Source organism: Carcharhinus amblyrhynchos, chromosome 25, assembly GCF_965287045.1.
Source record: "Carcharhinus amblyrhynchos chromosome 25, sCarAmb.v2.hapA, whole genome shotgun sequence".
Lineage (NCBI taxonomy): Eukaryota > Metazoa > Chordata > Chondrichthyes > Carcharhiniformes > Carcharhinidae > Carcharhinus > Carcharhinus amblyrhynchos.
In genome coordinates, this window is record NC_137348.1 from 14,478,031 (window position 1) to 14,500,871 (window position 22,841).

A 22,841-nucleotide genomic window follows, 5' to 3' on the forward strand; every position below is an offset into this window, starting at 1 on the left:
CTGTTTTGACCATGTTATGAACCATCCTTCTGGATTGGATTGGAACCAGCGCTCAGGAATAGACAAAAGCTACCTGGTGTGACATAAATCTCCCTTTTAAGGTTTGGTGGTGGAAAAATATCAAGTCAAAATAAAGTGATCAATTGGTAGTTTATATCAGAAGAGCCATTTAAAGGTCACTGGACAATGTAGAGGTAAATATACACTGACAAGTGCAATTTATTAGTGTTTTAATGTAGTGAAATATGCAGATTTGGAATCTTATCTGAGAGAAGTCAAAGATTTTGTTCTCTGACACTCACCCTGGGTAGCATAATAAAATTGTGTAGCATGATAATTCCAGAAGAAGTTGTTGGTATTGTATAGGAAAAACAGTTATAATTTGAAACATAGATAGAAAATGCTGGAAAATCTCAGCAGGTCTGACAGCATCTAGAGAGAGGGAATACAGGCAACATTGCGAGTCTGGATGACCCTTCGTCAGAGCTGGATGAAAGGTCACCCAGACTCAAAACATTGGCTTTATTCTCTCCCCATAAATGCTGTCAAACCTGCTGAGATTTTTCAGCATTTTCTTTTTTTCTTTCAGATTTTGCCTTTTGCAACGTTTTGCCTGTATTTTGGTTATAATTTGTTTTGATTTATTATTGCCAATTAGTATACAGTGAAAAGTATTGTTTCTTGCGTGCTATATAGACAAAGCATACCATTCATAGAGAAAGAAAAGAGAGAGTGCAGAATGTTACAGTCATAGCTAGGGTGTAGAGAAAGATTAACTTAATGCAAGGTAGGGACATTCAAAAGTCTGATGGCAGCAGGTAAGAAGCTGTTCTTGAGTTAGTTGGAACATTAATGGGGATGAAGTAGAAAGGGTCGAGAGCTTCAAGTATCTTTTGTATCTTTTTCCCAACGGAAGAAGGTGAAAAAGAGTGTGTCCGGGGTACGTGGTGTCCTTAATTATACTGGCTGCTTTGCCAAGGCAGTGGGAAGTATAGACAGAGTCAGTGGATGGGAGGCCGGTTTGTGCGATGGATTGTGCTATACTCATAGCCTTTTGTAGTTTCTTGCCACCTTGGGCAGAGCAGAAGCCATCCCAAATTGTGATACAACCAAAAAGAATGCTTTCTACAGTGCATCTGTAAACTTTGGTGAGAGTCGTAGCAGACATGCCAAATTTCCCTAATCTTCTGTGAAAGTAAAGGCATTGGTGGGCTGTCTTAAGTATAGCCTGGAGGGACCAGTACAGGTTATTGGTGACCTGGTCACCCAAAAACTTGAAGCTCTCGATCCTTTCTACTTCATCCCCATTAAGGTAGATAGGGACATATTCTTCCTGTGCTTCCTGAAGTAGATAACATGTGCTTCCTGAAGTAGATAACAATCTCCTTCATTTTGTTAACATTGAATGAGAGATTACTGTCGCCGCATCAGTTCACCAGATTCTCTATCTCATTCCTGTACTTTGTCTCATCATTGTTTGAGATACAACCCACCACGGTGGTGTCGTCAGCAACCTTGAAAATCGAGTTGGTGGGGAATTTGGCCACACGATCATAAGTGTATAAGGAGTATAGTAGGGGGCTGAGAACACAACCTTGTGGGGCACTGGTGTTGAAGATGATCGTGGAGGAGGTGTTGTTGCCTATCCTTACTGGAGCTATAAATGGGGTGTGTAGATAAATGATTCATTTCACAATGTTTATTGATGTGTGCATATCAGTTTGTATTTATAACTATGTTCTATGCTACTGCTGAAACTGTGCCGCCCATGACTTGCCTAGGCGTGCAATATCTCACTTACTGTCCTGTATGGAGACAATACACATCTTTTTAACCTATGCTTAATGCTATCGCCACTCACATTATCTGCACCTTTAAGACTTGATTAGCTGTAAAGACTCGCATTCTAATTAGTATTCTGTAAACTGATTGTTTGCGGTGTCGATGGTAGTCACATCATGACTACCATCGACACCGCAAACTGTCAGCTCCAAGTGGAGAGGATCTCCAAGAAAATCGCGCATATCGACACAGACATCAAGTTTTTACAAAGGTGCAAGAAAGCAGACAAAATACTGAAAGGACTACAGCTCACCAAGCCACTTGGGTCAACCTATAACACAGACTACGCTGACAGACTTTGCCGTCGCACCTCTCTCACACTCCTCAAGCACTTCATACACCAGCTGCACTGCAAACGCCGCATCCTGGAAACCAAGATAGAATTCATATTCTCAACTTGTGCTGAGGACGCAGACCAGCTGCGAAACTCTGCCAAGCAGATGAGACAAAGGAATTACACCATCTACATGCACATTAAGAACAGGAAACATGAGAAACTTGGCATCACCACCAGCAGCAACCAAGCCTCCCCCAGCACCACAGCAGAAAACAGTACCACTGCAGGGAAGTCCATTGTCAACTTGTTGGACTACACACTTCAATCAGGTGAAGTCAAAGTTCTCAGCCGAGGGCTCAGTTTCTGCCCCACCACCAAAATGGACCCCATCAGTCTCGCAGCGGACACAAAGGAATTCATTAGGCGAATGAGGCTGTGGGAGTTTTTTCACAAACCCAAGAGGCCAACAGCAAACACAATAAGACAGCCAATGAACCAGAACAGTCAAAAGAGATCCACAGTGCAGCAACTGAAGAGGAAAGAGTCCAATTGGATTCCTCCGGAAGGCACTGCCCTTGACTTGACATGTATGCCCAAGCCATCAGGAGGTGCGTCAATACCAGATTCATCAACCGCACTCACAAGACAGCCTGAGCTTCACCCAAGCACAATACAATGCCATCCACATTCTCAAGACCAACCACAAAATTGTCATCAAACCAGCAGACAAAGGAGGGGCCATCATCATACTGAACAGAACGGATTACTGCAAATAAGCGTACCGACAACTGAACAACAAGGAACATTACAGACAGATCTGACCAAAGAACACACCCGTCAACACTCTGATCAACACCTTTGATCCGGATCTTCAGAGCACCATCCGTGCTCTCATCCCATGTACTCCCCGCGTTGGAGATCTCTACTGCCTCCCAAAGATACACAAGGCAAACACACCCAGCCGTCTCATCATATCAGGCAATGGGACACTGTGTGAGAACCTCTCCAGCCACATTGAGGGCATCCTGAAACCCATTGTACGAAGAACCCCCAGCTTTTATTGCGACACTACGTACTTCCTACAGAAACTCAGCACACACGGAGCAGTTGAACCAGGAGCACTCCTTGTCACAATGGAGGCCTCAGCACTCTACACCAGCATCCCCGCGATGATGGCATTGCTGCAAATGCTTCAGTACTCAACACCGACAACTGTCAGTTTCCAGATGCAATTTTACAGCTCATCCGTTTCATCCTGGACCACAATGTCTTCATGTTCAACGACCAGTTCTTCATCCAGACACACGGAACAGCCATGTGGACCAAATTCGCACCTCAATATGCCAACATCTTCATGCACAGGCTTGAGCAAGGCTTCTTCACCGTACAGGACCTTCAACTGATGCTATACACTAGATACATTGATGACAATTTCTTCCTTTGGACTCATGGTGAACAATCACTGAAACAACTATATGATGACATCAACAAGTTCCATCCCACCATCAGACTCACCATGGACTACTCTCCGGAACCAGTTGCATTCTTGGACACACGCATCTCCATTAAAGATGGTCACCTCAGCGCCTCACTGTATCGCAAGCCCACGGATAACCTCACGATGCTCCACTTCTCCAACTTCCACCCTAAACACATGAAAGAAACCATCCCCAACGGACAAGCTCTCCGTATACACAGGATCTATCAGATGAGGAGGATCGCAACAGACACCTCCAGACACTGAAAGGTGTCCTCATAAGAACAGGATATGGCGCTCGACTCATCGATCGATAGTTCCGATGTGCCACAGAGAGAAACCGTGCTGACCTCCTCAGAAGACAAACACGGGACAGAGTACCCTTCGTCGTCCAGTACTTCCCCGGAGCAGAGAAGCTACGACATCTTCTCCGGAGTCTTCAACATGTCATTGATGAAAACGAACATCTCGCTAAGGCCATCCCCACACCCCCACTTCTTGCCTTTAAACAACCACACAACCTCAAACAGAGCATTGTCTGCAGCAAACTACCCAGCCTCACAACCCTGCCACAGCAACCTTTGCAAGATATGCCGGATCATCGACACAGATGCCATCATCTCATGTGAGAACACCATCCACTAGGTACACGGTACATTCTCTTGCAACTCGGCCAACATTGTCCACCTGATACGCTGCAGGAAAGGATTCCCAAGGCATGGTACATTGGGGAGACCACGCAGACGGTACGACAATGGATGAATGAACACCACTCGAAAATCACCAGGCAAGACTGTTCTCTTCCTAGTGGCGAGCATTTCAGTGGTCACGGGCATTCGGCTTCTGATCTTCGAGTAAAGCAGAGACTGATAGCCAAGTTCCGCACGCATGAGGGCGGCCTCAACCAGGATCTGGGGTTCATGTCACACTATTTGTAACCCCCATGACTTGCCTGGGCTTGCAACATCTCACTTACTGTCCTGTCTGGAGACAACACACGTCTCTTTAACCTATGCTTAATACTATCTCCACTCACATTGTCTGCACCTTTAAGACTTGATTAGCTGTAAAGACTCGCATTCCAATCAGTATTCTGTAAACTGAGTGTGTGCCTTTTATATCCCCTGTTTGTGATCAGAACTCCTCACTCACCTGACGAAGGAGCAGTGCTCTGAAAGACAGTGGTGTTTGCTGCCAAATAAACCTGTTGGACTTTAACCTGGTGTTGTGAGACTTCTTACTGTTGAAACTGAGCAGTCTTCAGCATTTTGGCAAGAGGAGTTAATTTAAACAGCAGTTATTTCTCCTCTCACCACCTTAAACAGAAAGGTGATTTGTTTCCCCCTTTAAAAGTATTTTTCCAACCTCTCAGTTTTTGTATAATTCAGGGCTCCAAGCGCAAGACAGGGTGAAATCCAAAGGTTAGTTAATCCTACACACTCAAGATGCAGAAAGGAGGTTTTGCAACATCACCTTCACAATCAGCCAGTAAAGAATATCTCAAACATACATAAGGGATATATCTAATGACCTACATCCTCTTTTAATGGGCAACTTCCATTTCCACAAGACTGCAGTACAACTGATGTGTAAATAAATCTCTGACAATTGTAATAGGAAAATATTTCCATTGGTCCTGATGATATGATACTGCATCTTTCAGATCTCTGCCAGGAATAGATGAAACATTTATATTTTACTTTCACCAAAATAATAACAGTGCATGCTAATTTATTTCCAGGTTAACAGCCTTTGTATTAAGGATCTTTGCACAAGTCAGTCAGTATCTAAATCTCGATGAACAATCAATGTGTAATACAATCAACTGGCTCATCTACCATTGTCAAAACTCCGATGGATCATTTAGAGAGCATTCCAATTACGTGCCACTACGATTTCAGGTTAGCGTTGGACTTCGAGACTAATTTAGCTATTTGAAGGTGTAATCTCACGTATAATCCACCTTGTACTATATCACCATAACACCAAATTTCTTTAAATTTTAATACTTTAAAGTCATAATGATTATTGGAGCATTTTAGTTCAAATAATGTTGCAGTCATTAAAATCGAAAAATATTAACAGTTACATGCTAACATGGACTTGTCTATTGCTTAAAAGAGAGACATGTTGCTGAAGCTCTTCCTCTTGCACTTATTATGACAAACGCAAGAATGCCAAATTTCAAATGTTCACAATTACAAAGAACAGAGTGCTGATTGGTTGGCTAGTCCACTCTAAGTTGTCCAGGCATTGCCATGAAGACAGAAAAAGGAACTATAGGCTCCCCATTGTTGGTCCTAGGTAATTCAAAAAAGTACAAGGTTTGAAAATATCACTTCTGTTTGTAGGGAAGGGTCCCTATGTGTGAATGAATGTCACTTCCAGCAAGAGTAAATGAGCTGCATTAACATCTAACAATAGATGTTTTATTTTGGGTTTTGCACACACAAGCGGGTTAAGTACAATCTGTGCTATGCCTGTTATGAACAACTGAGGGAACATTCTTCCATTTGTCCTGACAAGCAAGATGAAAAGCTTCAGCAACAAGTCTCTTTTCAGCAATACTCAAAAATATTCTTCTACTGAATGTGAGAACAACAACACTCAATGTACTGAACTATATAGATTAGAAGGATGCAGATTTAATTATGTAAAAGAGAATGATTCCTGCTGTCCACTTGTTAATTGTCATAACCCTTTCAAAATTGGCCAGATGAGAGACAGAGGCAAGGAATTCCCACACTGTTAAATATTCATCAGCCTTGTAAAAATGATGAAATTTGCAACAGACAGTAGTTGGGTTTGACTCTGGAGATGTTATACCCAAGCTTAATAAGTTCATAGTTTGCAGACTGGGTGATGTTTTACAAGTGAATTGCTTGTAACCTCAGAAATATATTGTTGTTATGCTTTGCTGTAATGTGGATATGTGTCAAATGAAAACAGAATAAGATTTGACTCTGTCTTCCATTGTTAAAATACTATTTAAATTATTTGGATTTACATATAAATATTAGCTAGTTAGGAGATAGTGGAGGGCTTGTGGAAATGTGTCAAATGAAAACAGAATGAGACTTGACTCTAATGTCTTCCATTGTTAAAGCACTATTTAAATTATTTGAGTTTACATAAAATTTTAACCACTTAGGACATAGTGGAGGGCTGATGATGCACATGGCAGTCCTGCAAGAGTCAACATCTATTTGAGGAGAGGGGAAAATGGAAGAGATCATTGGCTTAAAATAATTTGAAGTAAATTGACTTTATAAATTTACTGATAGACAACCATTAATTTCTAAAAGGATTAGAATTCAATTCATTACCTTGGCTAGCTGAAAAATTGGAAGTGCATATAATTATGGAATACAATTCCAAATATAGAGAACCACTTCTCAAGGGCAAGTACAGATGAACAACAAATGTTGGCCTTCACAGTGGCACCCATAACCCATGAACAAATAAAAAATACAGATGCATGTAAGAAAATGACCTCATTAGTTTTGTTAGAAACGTTTGGAGAGTCATGCCAAGCAAGATCAGAATTTATGGAGTAATGTTATTGTGTAAATATTGACACTTTTATGTGTTACTTCTAAATTAGCATTTCCCTGAATTTATTACAGGTTATAGAGGATGAAACTAAAGAAAGAACATTGTATTTGACAGCATTTACTAGTATTGCCATTCAAAAGGCATCTTACACATGTGAAACACAGGTAAGCAAAAAAAAATGAAAACATGAACAGTACAATCTGTTATTTGTTCCTGTTGATTTTGCATGACAATTGATTCTAAGATATATTGTAATCTTGCATCATTCAGTAAATTAATATATAAAGCAAAGTAATCCTGACCACATTATACTAAACATTGATATTGGCCTGGATTTTGCAGTTAGCGGTGAAACAACAGCACTCATAACTGACTTGGAAAGAAAGCTATCCACATAGACTTGATGACCTCTGTGGTGTAGATTTAATCTTTTTTGACATTAATTTGAATCTGGCACCAAGTCAGGGGGAATCCCATGGTGTTCAGTAGCAGTGATTTCATCAAACGGGGTAAGCAGCCAATCATATTGAAAAATTCTCAGAGAGAAAGCCAGAAAGTAAAATGCATTGATTATCCTTCACTTCTTTAATATATTTTACAGACAGCACACACATCAGAAGCTGCAATATCATAAACAGCATTTTTAAGAAAATGCTTTGCTTAAAATTGTGGATTTTTCTCAATGTGGAACATTTTGACCTTCAAAATATAGAAGTAGTTTTCCAGGGTCAGAGAGATTGTTCAACGCTCATCGTGACATAATATTCATCACAAGTCCAGTTACACTTTGTTAATGAGAATTAACCTTTTCATAGTAATAATATTACAGCAAAAAATGTTCTTCAGTTCAGTGGTTCCCATCTGCGGGGATTTCAATGACATCACCATCATTGAATTCCCAACATCAACACCTTAGGGTTACCATTAACGAGAATTTGAAGCGGACTAGCCATATACTGCGGCTAGAGGAACAAGTGAGAGGCTAGGAATCCTGCAGTGAATAACTCACCTCCTGACTCCCTGTCTACCATCTACAAGGCACAAATCAGGAGTGTGATGGAATACTATTTTCAAAATTTATTGATGTCACAAGAAGGCTTACATTGATAATGCAATGAAGTTACTGTGAAAATCCCCTAGTCGCCTCACTCCGGCACCTGTTCGGGTAGACTGAGAGAGAATTTAGCATAGCCAATGCACCTAACCATAACACCTTTCGAACTATGGGAGGAAACCCAGTCAGACACAGAGAGAATTTGCAGACTCTGCGCAGACAGAAACCCAAGTAGGAATCAAACCCAGGTCCCTGGCATGAATACTGTCCACTTGCCTGGATGAGTGCAGCTCCAATAACACTCAAGAAGCTTGACACAATCCAGTACAAAGTAGCCCACTATTTTTGGCACCTCACCCACAGACATTCACTCCCTCCACCACCAACACACAGTGGAAGCAATATATACCCAGATGCCCTGCAGGAATTCACCAAGGCTCTGGAGACAGCATCTTCCAAACCTACAACTGCTGCCATCTAGAAGGACAAGGACAGTGGACTCATGGGAACACCATACCTGGAAGTTCACCAGCAAGTCATACACCATCCTGACTTAGAAATATATCACCGCTCCTTCAGTGTCACTTGGTTAAAATCCTGGAAGTCCCTCATTAATAGCAATGTTGGTGTACCTATACCACATGGACTACAGCAGTTCAAGAAGGCAGCTCACCACCACCTTCTCAAGGGCAATTAGGGATTGGCAATAAATATTGGCCTAGCCATCGAAGCCCACATCCCTTGAACGAATTAAAACAAAACAGAGAAACCGGAGGGGGAGTAGAGAATCTCTGAAAGCAACCTTAGGAATTTCATATTTAACTGCACATTTCTGGAACCCAGAAGTTGCTATTATTTGTCACGGAGTGATGTTTCACCATTTTTATTGCTGAAAATCCCCCCAGTGTTTCAGGGCAATGACCTTTCATCTCCACAACAGCTGAGCATTTCCAGCATTTTCTGTTTTTATTATGACTATATTTATTGTTTGTACTCAGTCACCACATTAGACAGTAGGATGAAAGATGTCAAGAAAGTAAATGTGTATTTGGACATTGAGCAGAGTGAGTCAAAATACTAGACAGAGAGTTATTATGGACTGAATGACCAATTTTCTTCCTTGGTTTTTTCTCATGTTCTTAAAAATATTTAATCTGATTTATTCTAGGGAGTAACCGATGCTGTACTTAAAGCTAACGAATATTTGTCAAACAATTTGAAGAAGGTGAAGAGTACACTTGTATTAGCAATAACTGCTTATGCACTGGCATTGGAAAACCAACTATCTTCCTTTTCATATCAAGCCTTGGGAAAACTGAAGAAGGAAGCTTTTGTAATAGGTAATGAAAAGCACAATAGTTTAGTAAACCAAATTCAGAAAGAATCTTTCTGCTGTATTTAGTATTTAAAGAAGTACTCTTTGGATATAAAATCAAAATGAGAATAGTGGTTAAGGGCAATTACTCAGACTAGCAAAGGATCAGGAATGTGATTCTCCTAAAAAAATTCTAAGTGCCGAATTTGCGTCAAAACTGGAATAACTCCTGCCACTTTTATTTTAGTGTGATTTTCAAAATGAATATCCCACCTTTGAGTACTGCAGATTGTCCTCACGAGATTCACACTGAAAATCTGGGTATGGGGCTTATTCCTGCTGGAGAGCCTGGCAGCATAGTGCTGAGTGGGTCATTGCACGTGCGCCAATCTGTCAGAGCAGAGATTGACTAACACACAGTAGTCCCATATAGCCACCCTCCTCATCACTGGCAGCTCAATTGCTGGCCAACCCTGTGACCCCATAATGCTGTCCCTTCAACCACCTCCTCACTCTGCCACCAATTGCTAGCTTCCTGGACCTCTCCCGGCCAGGCCAAACACCCCTTGCTTCCCTCTGCTTCCAATCCTTTTGCGGAGTGGCAGTATGATCCCCACCCTCACCAATTGCTCCCCCTATTGGCACCACTCTCTTGCTACTGCCTGATGCCCAGTGGGCAATGCCAAGGTACCCTTTGGGCATTGCCACTTTATCCTTTGGGCAGTGCCAGGGGCCAGACTGGCATTGCCTAGGGGACACCCCCTTTTATATCCTGACCTCCTGGAGGTTTTCCTGGCATCTGTCCCCTCCAGTGGGGTCACCCGCCAGTTCCCCATTCATGGGGAGCTGCTGTAAACCCCACGGGAGTGACCTACTCCTGGTGGAGGAGTGCGGGGGGCGGGGGAGACACTAACAGGCTTGGAGACTTCAGTCCTGGGCCCGCTAATTGGATGTAAATAAAATCAAATTTTATTTATTTGTCACAAGTAAGACTTACATTTACAATGCAATGAAGTTGAAATTTCCCTAGTCGCCACACTCCGGTGCCTGTTCGGGACGATGCACCTAACCAGCATGTCTTTCAAACTGTGGGAGGAAACCAGAGCACCCAAGAGAAACCCACATAGACAGGGGAGAACATGCAAACTCCACACAGACAGTGATCCAAGCTGGGAATCAAAACTGGGTCCTTGGCATTGTGAGGCAGTAGTGCTAACCACTGTGCCACCCCAAATGGGAATTTAAATAAGGAAATCAGCTCTGTGCGAAAAATTGTCGTCTAGAAGACATGCAGAGGCTCACTAAATTGCTCCCGCTGATGTCTCTCAGCAGTAGGCTGGGAGAATCGCTCCTGAGATATTTCACAGAGGTTGTTGCTTGGATCACTGTTGTTCACAATTTATATTTAATATTTTGATCCCGGAATTGGAAATAAAACTTAGATGCCACATATTGTCCTGAATTTTTCTGCACACATGCCTTGATCCCTGCAGCGGGCAAAGCCTTTTGAACGGCATTCTCTGTCGGCCTGGGGTGGGATCGCATGAACCTCTGGTCGATGTGCCAATAAATTCCGCCCATTGGCTTGTTGTAGTTATACAAGTAAAGCTTGCAACAAAATGCAAGATGACATTAACAAACTTGTCGAGTGAGTATTTAATGGCAAATGCATTTCAAAATAGATAATTGTTAGGAGGTTCTGGTTGAAAGAATAAAAAAAAACACATGCTGTTTGGATAACACTAAATGAGATAGAGGAGCAAAATAATCTAGGGATGAAGATTAAAAAATGCAGTGGCACAAATTATTAAGGCCATAAAAGAAAGCAAACTAACAGTATTTATTTCTGAGAGAGATAGTATCAAAAAGCAGGCAAGTCATGTTAACCTTGTATCACATTTTAGTTAAAGAATACTTTGCTGTGCACAGTTTTACACCAGATTTCGCTCCAGCCACACTTTTTTACACTTTCCGAAATGCACACCCAACCCATGTGTGCATTTGGGATTCTTGTTTTTTCACATTGAAGTTGACTTTGAAGTGCATTTTGTGAGCCATGATGGAGTACATGAGGAGTGTGGGGCAGATAGAAGTCTCACCTCAGTTCTCCAGTGTAGCAACCCAGCTCCCAACACTAATTAAAAAGGCCCCCTTAAACCCCCTCCCACTCACCATATATAACCCACACTGCTTCAAATTTCTGTGCAGGCCCATGCCACTTCAAATCTTACCTGTCAATTCAATGCCCCCTCAAATCACTAAGTTACCCCATGTTTCCTCAGATTCCCAAACCATTCCATTCTATCTACATGCTCCCTCAAATCCCAATAGCACTTCATGTTCCCCCAAATTCCCAATACAAACCCAGGCAACCTCAGGTCACCCATACTTCCTGCATTTCTCCCACATATCCTCAAAGCCTCTAATAAAACCTTGAATTCAAACACACTATCATTGATACTGGAAAGAAAAAAAAACTAGTGTTCAAAAAAAGTAGTAATCCTTTAAGTGCCTATTCACTTTGTAAACAAACAAGAAACAACATCAAAGTCCTATTAAAGTTTAATACTGCAGCTTAAAAGTATCAGTCTGTCTTGGATCAATAGGCCACCTGCTGAGCTGAAGCCATTAACAATTTTTAAACCCAACCATGTATTGGTGACACCTCAGATATTGAAGCAGTTCAAGTACAAATGCAGCGAGACATGAACAATATCCAGGCTTGCACTGACAAATGGCACTACACAAGAGTGAGGCAGTGACTATCTCCAACAAGAGAGAATCTAACCATTGGCCCTGGATATCTATGACACAATAGTGGGAGATTCAGGAATGGTAATGCCATTGAATTTGGCAGTTGTGTAACACAAAGTTGCTTGCCACTTAGCCTAAACATGAATGTTGTCCAGGTCTTGCTGCAGGATGTGAGATGTTATGACATGGCAAATGATAATTGCCAGGCTGACCAAATCCAAAAGGGAAACTTGATCAAACTATCATGATCCACAATTTGTATTTTATTATAAGATGAACTGCAGTCAGGAATAAAAAAATTAAATTCCATTTTTTTGAGATTTTAATTATTAAATTAAAACATTTATTAACAACAGAAAAGTAAACTTAAACATGTAAAATTACAGTAACACAGTTAAATTTAGACTTACAACATTTCCCAAAAGATTTCTACTTAGCTGGACTCATAAATAAACCCTATTTCAAATAATAGTTCCCATAGATTCTTCATCTATAAATATTCCAGCAATATTACGGAAAGGCACCCATTGCTGCTGTAGGAGAGGTATTGCATAGACTTGTCCCAGCATGGGTTCATGAAGTGAAGGTCATGTCTGACTAATTTGGTGGAATTCTTTGAGAACATTACATATGTAATGGACAGTGGGGAGCCTGTGCATGTGGTGTATCTGGATTTCTAGAAGGCATTTGACAAGATGCCATAACAAAGACTGCTACATAAGATAAAGACGCACGGTGTTACGGGTAATGTATTAGCATGAATAACTAACTAACATGGTTAACTAACAGGAAGCAAAGACTGGGGGTAAAGGGTGTTTTTCTGGTTGGCGATCAATGAGTAGTGGTGTGCCTCAGGGATCAGTGTTGGGATTGCAATTGTTTACGATTTATGTAGATGATTTGAAGGTGGGGACCAAGTGTAGTGTGTCAAAATTCGCAGATGACACTAAGATGAGTGGAAGAGCAAAGTGTGCAGAGGATGCTGAAAGTCTGCAAAGGGATATATAGTCTAAGTGAGTGGGTGAGGGTCTGGCAGATGGAGTACAATGTTGGTAAATGGGAGGTCATCCATTTTGGTAGGAATAATAACAAAATGGACTATTATTTAAATGATAAAAAATTGTAGTATGTTGCTGTGCAGAAGGACCTGGGTGTCCTTGTGCAAGAATCACAAAGAGTTGGTTTGCAGGTGCAGCAGCTCATTAAGGCAAATGGAATTTTGTTTTTCATTGCTAGAGAGATGGAGTTTAAAAACACTGAAGTTATGTTGCAGCTGTATAAGGCGCTGGTGAGGCCACACCTGGAGCACTGTGTACAGTTTTGGTCTCCTTACTTGAGAAAGGATATACTGGCACTGGAGGGGGGTGCAGAGGAAATTCACTAGATTGATTCCGGAGTTGAGAAGGTTGGCTTATGAGGAGAGATTGAGTAAACTGGGGCTATACTCATTGGAATTCAGAAGAACAAGGGGAAATCTTATGGAAACATATACGATTTTGAAGGGAATAGATAAGATAGAAGCAGGGAAGTTGTTTCCACTGGCAGATGAAACTAGAACTAGGGGACATGGCCTCAAAATAAGGGGAAGCAGATTAAGGACTCAGTTGAGGAGGAACTTCTTCACACAAAGGGCAGTGAATCTGTGGAATTCCCTGTCCGGTGAAGCAGTTGAGGCTACCTCATTGAATGTTTTTAACGGCAGGATAAATAAATTTTTGAACAGTAAAGGAATTAAGGGTAATGGTGAGCAGGTGGGTAAGTGGAGCTGAGCCCATGAAAAGATCAGCCATGATCTTATTGAATAGTGGAGCAGGCTTGAGGAGCCAGATGACCTACTTCTGCTCCTAGTTCTTATGTTTTTATGTTCTCGATCCCTTTCATTCAACAATGGAAATCCAAGACTTGTAACAAAACTTTGCTTTCTGGAACAAACTAACACTTGTCTTCATTGGCTAATCCACAGAGCTGTCCAAGCACAGCAGATCCTTCAAGATATCACATGGTTTCTTGCCCCGTTTGCAATCTTTTCTTAAATATTTTTTTTTCCCTCTTTCATCTTTAAATTCATCGTTCTTGACTTTCTTCCCTTTTCAAGATTATTAAAACCATTCATGTTGCCCTTAAGGCCACTACTTTCACAAAAAAACTTTGTAGATTGTTTTATTTATTTATGATATTTACCTTTTGTAAACCCTTCTAATTTCCCTTTAAAAATTCACTAAATAAACACAAATAGCCTTCTTTATCTCCTCATGCAAATTTCCGTCCATGTTGTTTACTTATCCCATCTAAGTTTTGTTCATCTCTACTTCAAAATGCCTGCTTTTGCACCTAATCCTTGGATGATTTTAAACTTTGAGTCTGTCTGTCTTCAGTTTAATTAATTTAGTCACACAGGCACCAACATACATACACACAGTCTCCACAGTCTGTTTCACAGTATCTCACATGAATATTAGGAGAAAAAAGATATTTCTTTAAAGAAAGCAGGATGGGGGTTGCATACAGGTGGACACAACTGAGTAGGGAGGGGACCACGAAAAAGGACAGAAGGTGACTCTCTCTCTTTCCTGATGCTGGGTCCCTCAATCAGACACTGAATGCCTTTGAACAAAATATCCCTCCTGGAAGCCTGTAAGTAAACCTGACAGGTTTTGGGGCTCTCCACATGGCAACTCCCTCAGCTGCAGCAGGATGATGCCCTTAAATAGGCATTATTTGCCCACAAATGGACATCAATTAGCATTCAGATAGGAAGGCTATCCACAAGCCTTACCACCATGGACTTAAACAGGGGGCAGGAAGGTGACAGAGTCCCCACCTTACATATTCCTGCTTGATTAAATATCCTCTGCATCACTGCCAGGGATCTTTAAATTATACCCTATAAATTTAGTTTGTTCATTATTAAGAAATGTCAACATGCAGATCTCATGCTTCAGTCCCAGCTGACCTTCAAACAGATGTAAGTAAATTCACCATGTCAAAACAAAAACACAAAACACTGGAAATACTCAGCAGATCAGGCATCATCGGTGGCAAAAGAAAACAGAGTTAACGTTTCAGTCAACCTTTCAACGGAACTGAGAAAAGCCAGAGATGTAATAATATGTTTTAAACAAGGAAGGCCTATGATACGATGGATGACAGGAGAGACTGAATTTCAGAAGCATTAATCAGTAGGATCAGAAGGGATGGTGATGGGGCAAAAGAAACAAAAAATGTGCTGAGGACTGGCCTGCTACTGATAAAAAGTGAAAATAAGAGAAAAATTGGAACATGTAAAAAGGAGGAAACAAAGCTGGGCACATGAGCAGCCCAGGCTTGAAGGGCCAAAGGGCCTTTTCCTGTGCTGTATTGTTCTTTGTTCTTTGTCTTTAAGGACTGAAATTGATGGAATTATATTGCAATTTCCTTTTCCTGATATGGTTCTAACAAAAAAAATGCGTGTGCTTTTTTTCATTTTTAAACTTCTCAAAAGTTGACAATTTCACTCATGTACACCTTAAGTATGGAGTAGAAAAATTCACAATTATGCATTTGAAATTGATATGTCTTACTTTACAAATCTTAACTGAGAGGCCATCGTGATTAATGCTGGATACCTGAAATGAAAAGAGGTCCCATTCTCTCAGCGACATTTCTCATCTTGATATGCGTAAAACAAACATTCTACGTTCCTTAAAAATGATATTTCAAAATACAACAATTAAAAGTATTTAAAAAAATTTAAAATGTACATTAAAACTCTCCAGGATCGCAAAGTTTGAGAACAGGATGATTTTTTTAAAAAGATGGTGTCAAACTGGGAAATTCTTAATGTAAAAGAATAACTTCCTTAAATAATTTTGAGCTTTATGAATAATGCTTCATGTTTGCAATTCAACAGGGAATCCCCCTTCACATCGATTTTGGAAAGACATTTCTGAAGGATCAGCTTCTTCAACTGAAGTAACAGCACGCATAGTAGAAACAACATCATATGTACTTCTGACTGTGTTGCATTCCACTGATAAAAGATATGGAAACCCCATTGTTAGGTGGCTCACTGAACAACAACGCTATGGTGGAGGCTTTCTTTCAACGCAAGTAAGTGCACCTATCACATTATTGCAATACTGCTGGCAAAAACTATGACCTAATGTTAGTTACATGGTGTGTATTGAATTAAAGGAGGATTATTACCATCAGTACTCTGCCCTTTGTTATAAAAATCCAACAGGTAAAATTAATTATGCTTAAATGAACAGCCTTTTGGTTTTATTAACACTATAAATCTGCTGATTTTAAATAAATATCCATAGCAAGTCAGAAGGTATCGCTGGCAATCCTTCGATTTGAGAATGGTGTTTACTCAGGGTCACATTTCTGTCCTCATGTGACTGAACAAGCCTATTCTCAGCCTACAGATCTTTGGGCACATGGGGCAGAATATCCCATACAATAGTGGGATCCAGAGTGTAGGGTCTTCTCCTTTTCTTCCAGTTTCTCCCTGCTCTGTCTCATCATTAAGATGTTGTAACTCAAATGAAAAGTGGAGTTTGTTCAAGGAACAAATACTGCATGTCCTTGATAGGTATGTCCCTGTCAGGCAGGGAGGAAATGGCCGAGTGAGGGAACCGTGGTTCACAAAGGAGGTTCAATGTCTTGTCAAGAGGGAAAAGGAAGCGTATGTAAGGATGAGAAAAAAAGGTTCAGCTGGGTCACTTGAGGGTTATAAGGTAGCTAGGAATTAGTTAAAGAAAGGGCTTATGAGAGCTAGGAGGGGGTATGAGAAGTCCTTGACAGGTTGGATCAAGGAAAACCCCAAGGCTTTTTCCTCTTATGTGAGAAATAAAAGAATGTCCAGGGTGAGGTTAAGGCCAGTCAGGGATAGTCATGGGAACTTGTGCATGGAGTCAGAACAGATAGGTGAGGCATTGAATGAATACTTAAGTGTTCACTAAGGAGAGGGGCCATGTTTTTGAGGATGAGAGTGTGATACAGGCTGATAGGATGGAGGAGTAGATGTTCTAAGAGAAGATGTATGAGCAATTTTGAAAAACCTTAGGGTCGATAAGTCCCCTGGGCCAGATGGAATGCATCCTAGGATACTTTGGGAGGCAAGGGACGAGATTGCGGAGTCTTTAGCTTTGATATTTGAGTCCTCACTGTCCACGGGGATTGTGCCAGAGGACTGGAGAGTGGCGAATGTTGTTCCTGTCTTAAAGAATGGAAATAGGAATGACCTAGTAATTATAGGCCAGTTAGTCTTACTTGCTGGTTAGTAAGTTAATGGAAAAAGTCCTGAGGGATAGGATTTATGGTCATTTGGAAAGATGCAACTTAATCCGGAACAGTCAGCACGGTTTCGTGAGAGCTAAGTCTTGCCTCACAAATTTGATTGAATTCTTTGAGGAGGTAACTAAGTGTGTAGACAAAGGTAGAGCAGTTGATATCATATACATGGATTTTAGTAAGACGTTTGATAAGTTTCCCCATGGTAGGCTCATGAAAAAAGTAAGTGTGGGATAGAAGGAAATTTGGCCGATTGGATAAGTAACTGGCTGTCTCATTGAAGACAGAGGGTGGTGGTGGAGGGAAAATTTTCAGACTGGAGGCCAGTTACCAGCGGTGACCCACAGGGATCAGTGCTGGGTCCTCTGCTATTTGTGATTTTTATCAATGACTTGGAAGAGGAGGGGCTGAAGGGTGGGCTAGTAAATTTGCTGATAAAACCAAGATTCATGGAGTAGTGAATGAGTTGGAAGGCTCTTGTAGGCTGCAAAGAGAAATTGATAGGATGCAGAGCTGGGCCGAAAAGTGGCAGATGGAGTTTAACCCTGATAAGTGCGAGGTGATTCATTTTGGTAGGACAAACTTGAATGCAATGGCAGGGTTCTGAGGAATGTGGAGGAACAGAGAGATCTTGGGGTTCATATCCACAGATCTCTGAAGGTTGCCACTCGAATGGATAGAGCTGTGAAGAAGGCTTATAGTGTGTTAGCGTTTATGAACAAGGGTTTTCAGTTTAATAGTCGTGGGCTAATGCTGCAACTATACAGGACCTTGGTGAGACCACATTTGGAATACTGTGTGCAGTTCTATCACCTCACCATAAGAAGGATGTGGAAGCATTGGAGAGAGTGCAGAGGAGATATACCTGGATGCTGCCTTGTTTAGAGGGTAGGTCTTATGAGGAAAGGTTGAGGGAGCTGAGGCTTTTCTCTTTAGAGCGGAGGAGGATGAGAGGTGACTCAATAGAAGTTTACAAGATGATGAGGGGGATAAATAGAGTGGACGATCAGAGACTATTTCCTTGGGTGGATGTAGCTGTTACTGCAGGGCATAACTATAAGGTTCATGGTGGGAGATACAGAAGGGATGTCCGAGGTAGATTCTTTACTCAGAGTGGTTGGGGTGTGGAATGCACTGCCTGCTGTGATAGTGGAGTCGGACACTTTAGGAATGTTCAAGTCGTTATTGGATAGGCACATGGAACAGACCAGAATGATAGGGAATGGGATAGCTTGATCTTGGGTTCACACATAGCTCAGCACAACATCAAGGGCCAAAGGACCTGTACTGTGCTGTACTGTTCTATTTTCTAAAACATGATGAAATTTGATGGACAAGCTTTTGTCATTCTAAGTGATTGGTACCAAGCTCCTCCCAGTCATTAACATCAGTGCTGACTTGCTTAAAGGACTTCACAGTATCTTTGAAGTGTTTTCTAATACCTTTCCTGGAGTGTTGGCCATTTGAAAGTTGATAAATCAAGCAGGAAGACATTTTTCAGCCATCCAGATTTTGCAGGAGTTTGACTGAATGCTTGTGGAGCTGAATTCAAGAAGGACACAGCATGTATTCGACTGTCCTCCTATTGAACCTGGAGGCTGAGGCAGTGGCATTGCTGATGGACACAAAGGGTATGCTAAAAGTTTGTGTATGATGTGAAATGGGCCAGTTAAGTAAATGCTAAGATGAATTATTTAGTTTCTGAGAAATTTGAATTAATCAGGTGCTTTGGGCACCTTTATAGTAAAGCCATGCAATATTGCATATTTGGAACTTGTTTTTGTTTCTTGTATTACCTTTTTCCCTGATTATCACTTTTTTGTATCTTTCTCAGCTATGAGCAATGGAGTTAAACATAAGAAATAGGAGCAGGAGTAGGCCATCTGGCCCTTCGAGCCTGCCCCGCCATTCAATAAGATCATGGCTGATCTGTCGTGGCTCAGTTCCACTTTCCCGCCCTCTCCCCATAACCCTTAATCCCCTCTCTTATCAAAAACCCATCAACCCGCTTCTTAAAAATATTTAGCGAGGCAGCCTCCACCACTTCAACGGGCAGAGAATTCCAGAGATTCACCACCCTTTGAGTGAAGAAGTTCCTCCTCAACTCCGTTCTGAACTGCCCCCCCTTTATCTTGAGGCTGTGCCCCCTAGTCCTACTGTCTTTTTTGAGCGGGAAGAGTCTTTCCACCTCTATCCTATCCATCCCATTCATCATCTTATACGTCTCAATGAGATCTCCCCTCATTCTTCTAAACTCTAACGAGTACAAGCCTAGTTTATTCAGCCTCTCCTCATAGCTCAACCCCCTCAACTCCGGTATCAGCCTAGTAAACCTCCTCTGCACTCCCTCCAAGGCCAAAATATCCTTGCGCAGGTGCGGCGCCCAAAACTGCACACAGTACTCCAGCTGCGGCCTCACCAATGCCCTATACAGCTGCAGCAAGACCTCCCTACTTTTATATTCAATCCCCCTCGCTATGAAGGCCAGCATCCCATTCGCCTTCCTGACCACCTGCTGCACCTGCAGGCTGGGTTTTTGCGACTCATGCACAAGGACCCCGAGGTCCCTCTGCACCGTCGCCTGCTGCAGTTTTTCGCCACGTAAGTAATAGTCCTTCCTACCATTCTTCCTACCAAAGTGGACCACCTCACACTTGCCAACATTAAATTCCATTTGCCATTTCCTGGCCCATTCACCCAGCCTATCTAGATCCTTCTGCAGACTCTCCACACCCTCCGCACAATTTGCCTTTCCCCCAAGCTTAGTGTCATCAGCAAATTTCGACACCCTACACTCGGTTCCCTCCTCCAGATCATCTATATAAATGGTAAATAGCTGAGGCCCCAGCACCGACCCCTGGGGCACCCCACTAGTCACCAACCGCCAATCCGAATAGCACCCATTGACCCCCACTCTCTGCCTCCTATTTGACAACCAATCCTCTATCCACGCTAACACCCTACCCCCAACTCCATGTCCTCTGACCTTCTGCAGTAACCTCTTGTGAGGTACCTTATCAAACGCCTTCTGAAAATCCAGAAAGACCACATCCACCGGCTCTCCTCTATCCACCGCCCTAGACACATCCTCATAGAACTCCAGTAAATTTGTCAGACACGACTTCCCTTTAATGAAACCGTGTTGCGTCTGCCCTATCAAGCAATTCCCTTCAAGATGCCTCGCAATTTCCTCCTTAATGACGGATTCTAACATTTTACCTACCACAGACGTTAAACTAACCGGCCTGTAATTCCCCGCCTTTTGCCTGGCACCCTTCTTAAACAACGGCGTAACATTAGCCGTTTTCCAATCCTCCGGCACTTCCCCGGAATCCAGCGACGTCTGGAAAATAACCACCAAGGCATCCACTATCACCTCCGCCATTTCTTTCAGAACCCTCGGATGCATTCCATCCGGTCCTGGGGACTTGTCCACAATCAGCCCCTCCAGTCTGTCGCGCACCACCTCTCTAGTTGTTTAGTTTTCATGATGAATCCATATTAAATTTGAAATGACTTATTTTTAATGGCAGGACACTGTAACAGCCCTTGAAGCTCTCACAGAACATGTTATTAATATGAGGCGGACTAAGCTTGATATGTCAATAACAATAGACTATAGAACATTTGGCAACATTCAGCAGTTTGAACTGAATGAACAAAAATCATTTTCCAGACCAGTGGAGGTAAGTTACTATTGTTGTGGTTTAGTTTACATTTCATAAATTTAGTGTAAGATGCTTCGTTGTACTATTGCATTTTCATTGTAATGATGTTATTCATATTTTACTCCTTTTTGCCCTATATTTTACAGATTGAAAAAAATGACAATGTAATTGTAAGAACAAGTGGTAGGACTGGCACAGCTATTGTTAACGTAAGTAGCAAATCGTTTTTGTTACATGATTTCATCATTCAAAAAATAAAGTCAACAGATAAGGGATAAGAATGCAATTAATTAAAAGTAGCTTGATTACATCAGATTTGCTCTGCTCACACTATATCATCCAGTAATCAGTTACACAAAGAACAGTTGAAATCCTTCAACACAGCTACTGCACAGTGATGTTTGTCCATCTTTAGAATGCTAATGGGAGTGCCATATACTGGAGAAACTACAGAGAAATTGATGATCAGTAGATGTGTCTGTTTATTCTACTAGTCATTTACCATTGGAGGAATCAAGATCGTAACTATACATACAATTGAGAAATCCTTATCTATTGTAATCCAAAATTCCCAATGAGGAGAGGATGATCTTCTGCCTCAACTCCATTTCCCCACATCATTCCACAACCTTTGATATCTTTAATTTCCCAAACTATATCGATCTTAGCCTTGAATGTGTTCAATGACTACATCTTCACAGCCTTCTGAGGTAAAAAATTCCAAAGATTCACCATCCTCAGAATGAACAAAGTCCTCCTTGCCTCAGCTCCAAATGGCCTACCTTTAATTCTGATTCTACACACCCCCAGCCAAGGGAAATATTCTTTCTGCATCTATCCTGTCAGGCCCTGTAAGAAGTTTATATGTTTCAATGAATATACCCTCATTGTTCCGAACTCATTATACCTTCTTACTGTTTTCTGTCCATTAATTAATTCTCAATCCATGCCAGCATATTACCACCAATCCCATGTGCTCTAATTTTGCTAACTAACGTCCTGAATGGAATCTTATTGAAAGTCTTCTGAAAATCTAACGATACCACATCCAATTGTTCTCCTTTAACTGTTCTACTAGTTACGTGCTCAAGAAATTCAAACTTGTCAAATATGATTTCGCTTTCATAAATTCATGTTGATTGTGCCCAATCCTACCATTATTTTCCAAGTATTGGTATCACATCCTTCTGTTAAGAACCCACTGATGTTAGACATGAGGGATTCCCAAAACCCAGAAGGATAACTTGGAACATCTGTTCTTAAGAGTGTGTTTTTTCAATTTGGTATGAGGATAGCTATGCAGACCAGTGAGGAAAAAGTCCAGTCTTGTTGTTACCACTCAAAAAAGAATGTTTGCTTATTAACATGCACATCAAGAGAGACTGTCAATACAGACCAAAGGTCCACTTAACTGAAGTAAAGGCTACACAAACACATTATACTCTGGAATTAAACCCCACTTCCATTTATCTATGTCCTTAAATACTGAAAAATGTCACTCGTCCCAAAACACTAATCCCATACAATATAATTTTGAACTAAATCCAGCAAATAGTTACCATCCATGAGTTATCTTTAGGCTTAGAAAGCCTTCTTCAGTTCAGCGTAGTTTTAGTCTAAGG

General features: G+C 41.4%; 1 protein-coding gene across 1 annotated transcript in view; it reads left to right on the forward strand.

The window, feature by feature from the left end:
- The window catches only part of c5 (complement component 5), a 119,171-nt gene that overhangs the window by 64,634 nt on the left and 31,696 nt on the right, over window positions 1–22,841 (forward strand). Inside the window, exons 26-31 of the mRNA XM_080212460.1 lie at window positions 5,338–5,497; window positions 7,223–7,315; window positions 9,374–9,545; window positions 16,164–16,363; window positions 21,085–21,237; window positions 21,366–21,428. Coding sequence (XP_080068586.1) covers window positions 5,338–5,497; window positions 7,223–7,315; window positions 9,374–9,545; window positions 16,164–16,363; window positions 21,085–21,237; window positions 21,366–21,428 — 841 coding nt within the window. The remainder of the gene's footprint in view (window positions 1–5,337; window positions 5,498–7,222; window positions 7,316–9,373; window positions 9,546–16,163; window positions 16,364–21,084; window positions 21,238–21,365; window positions 21,429–22,841) is intronic.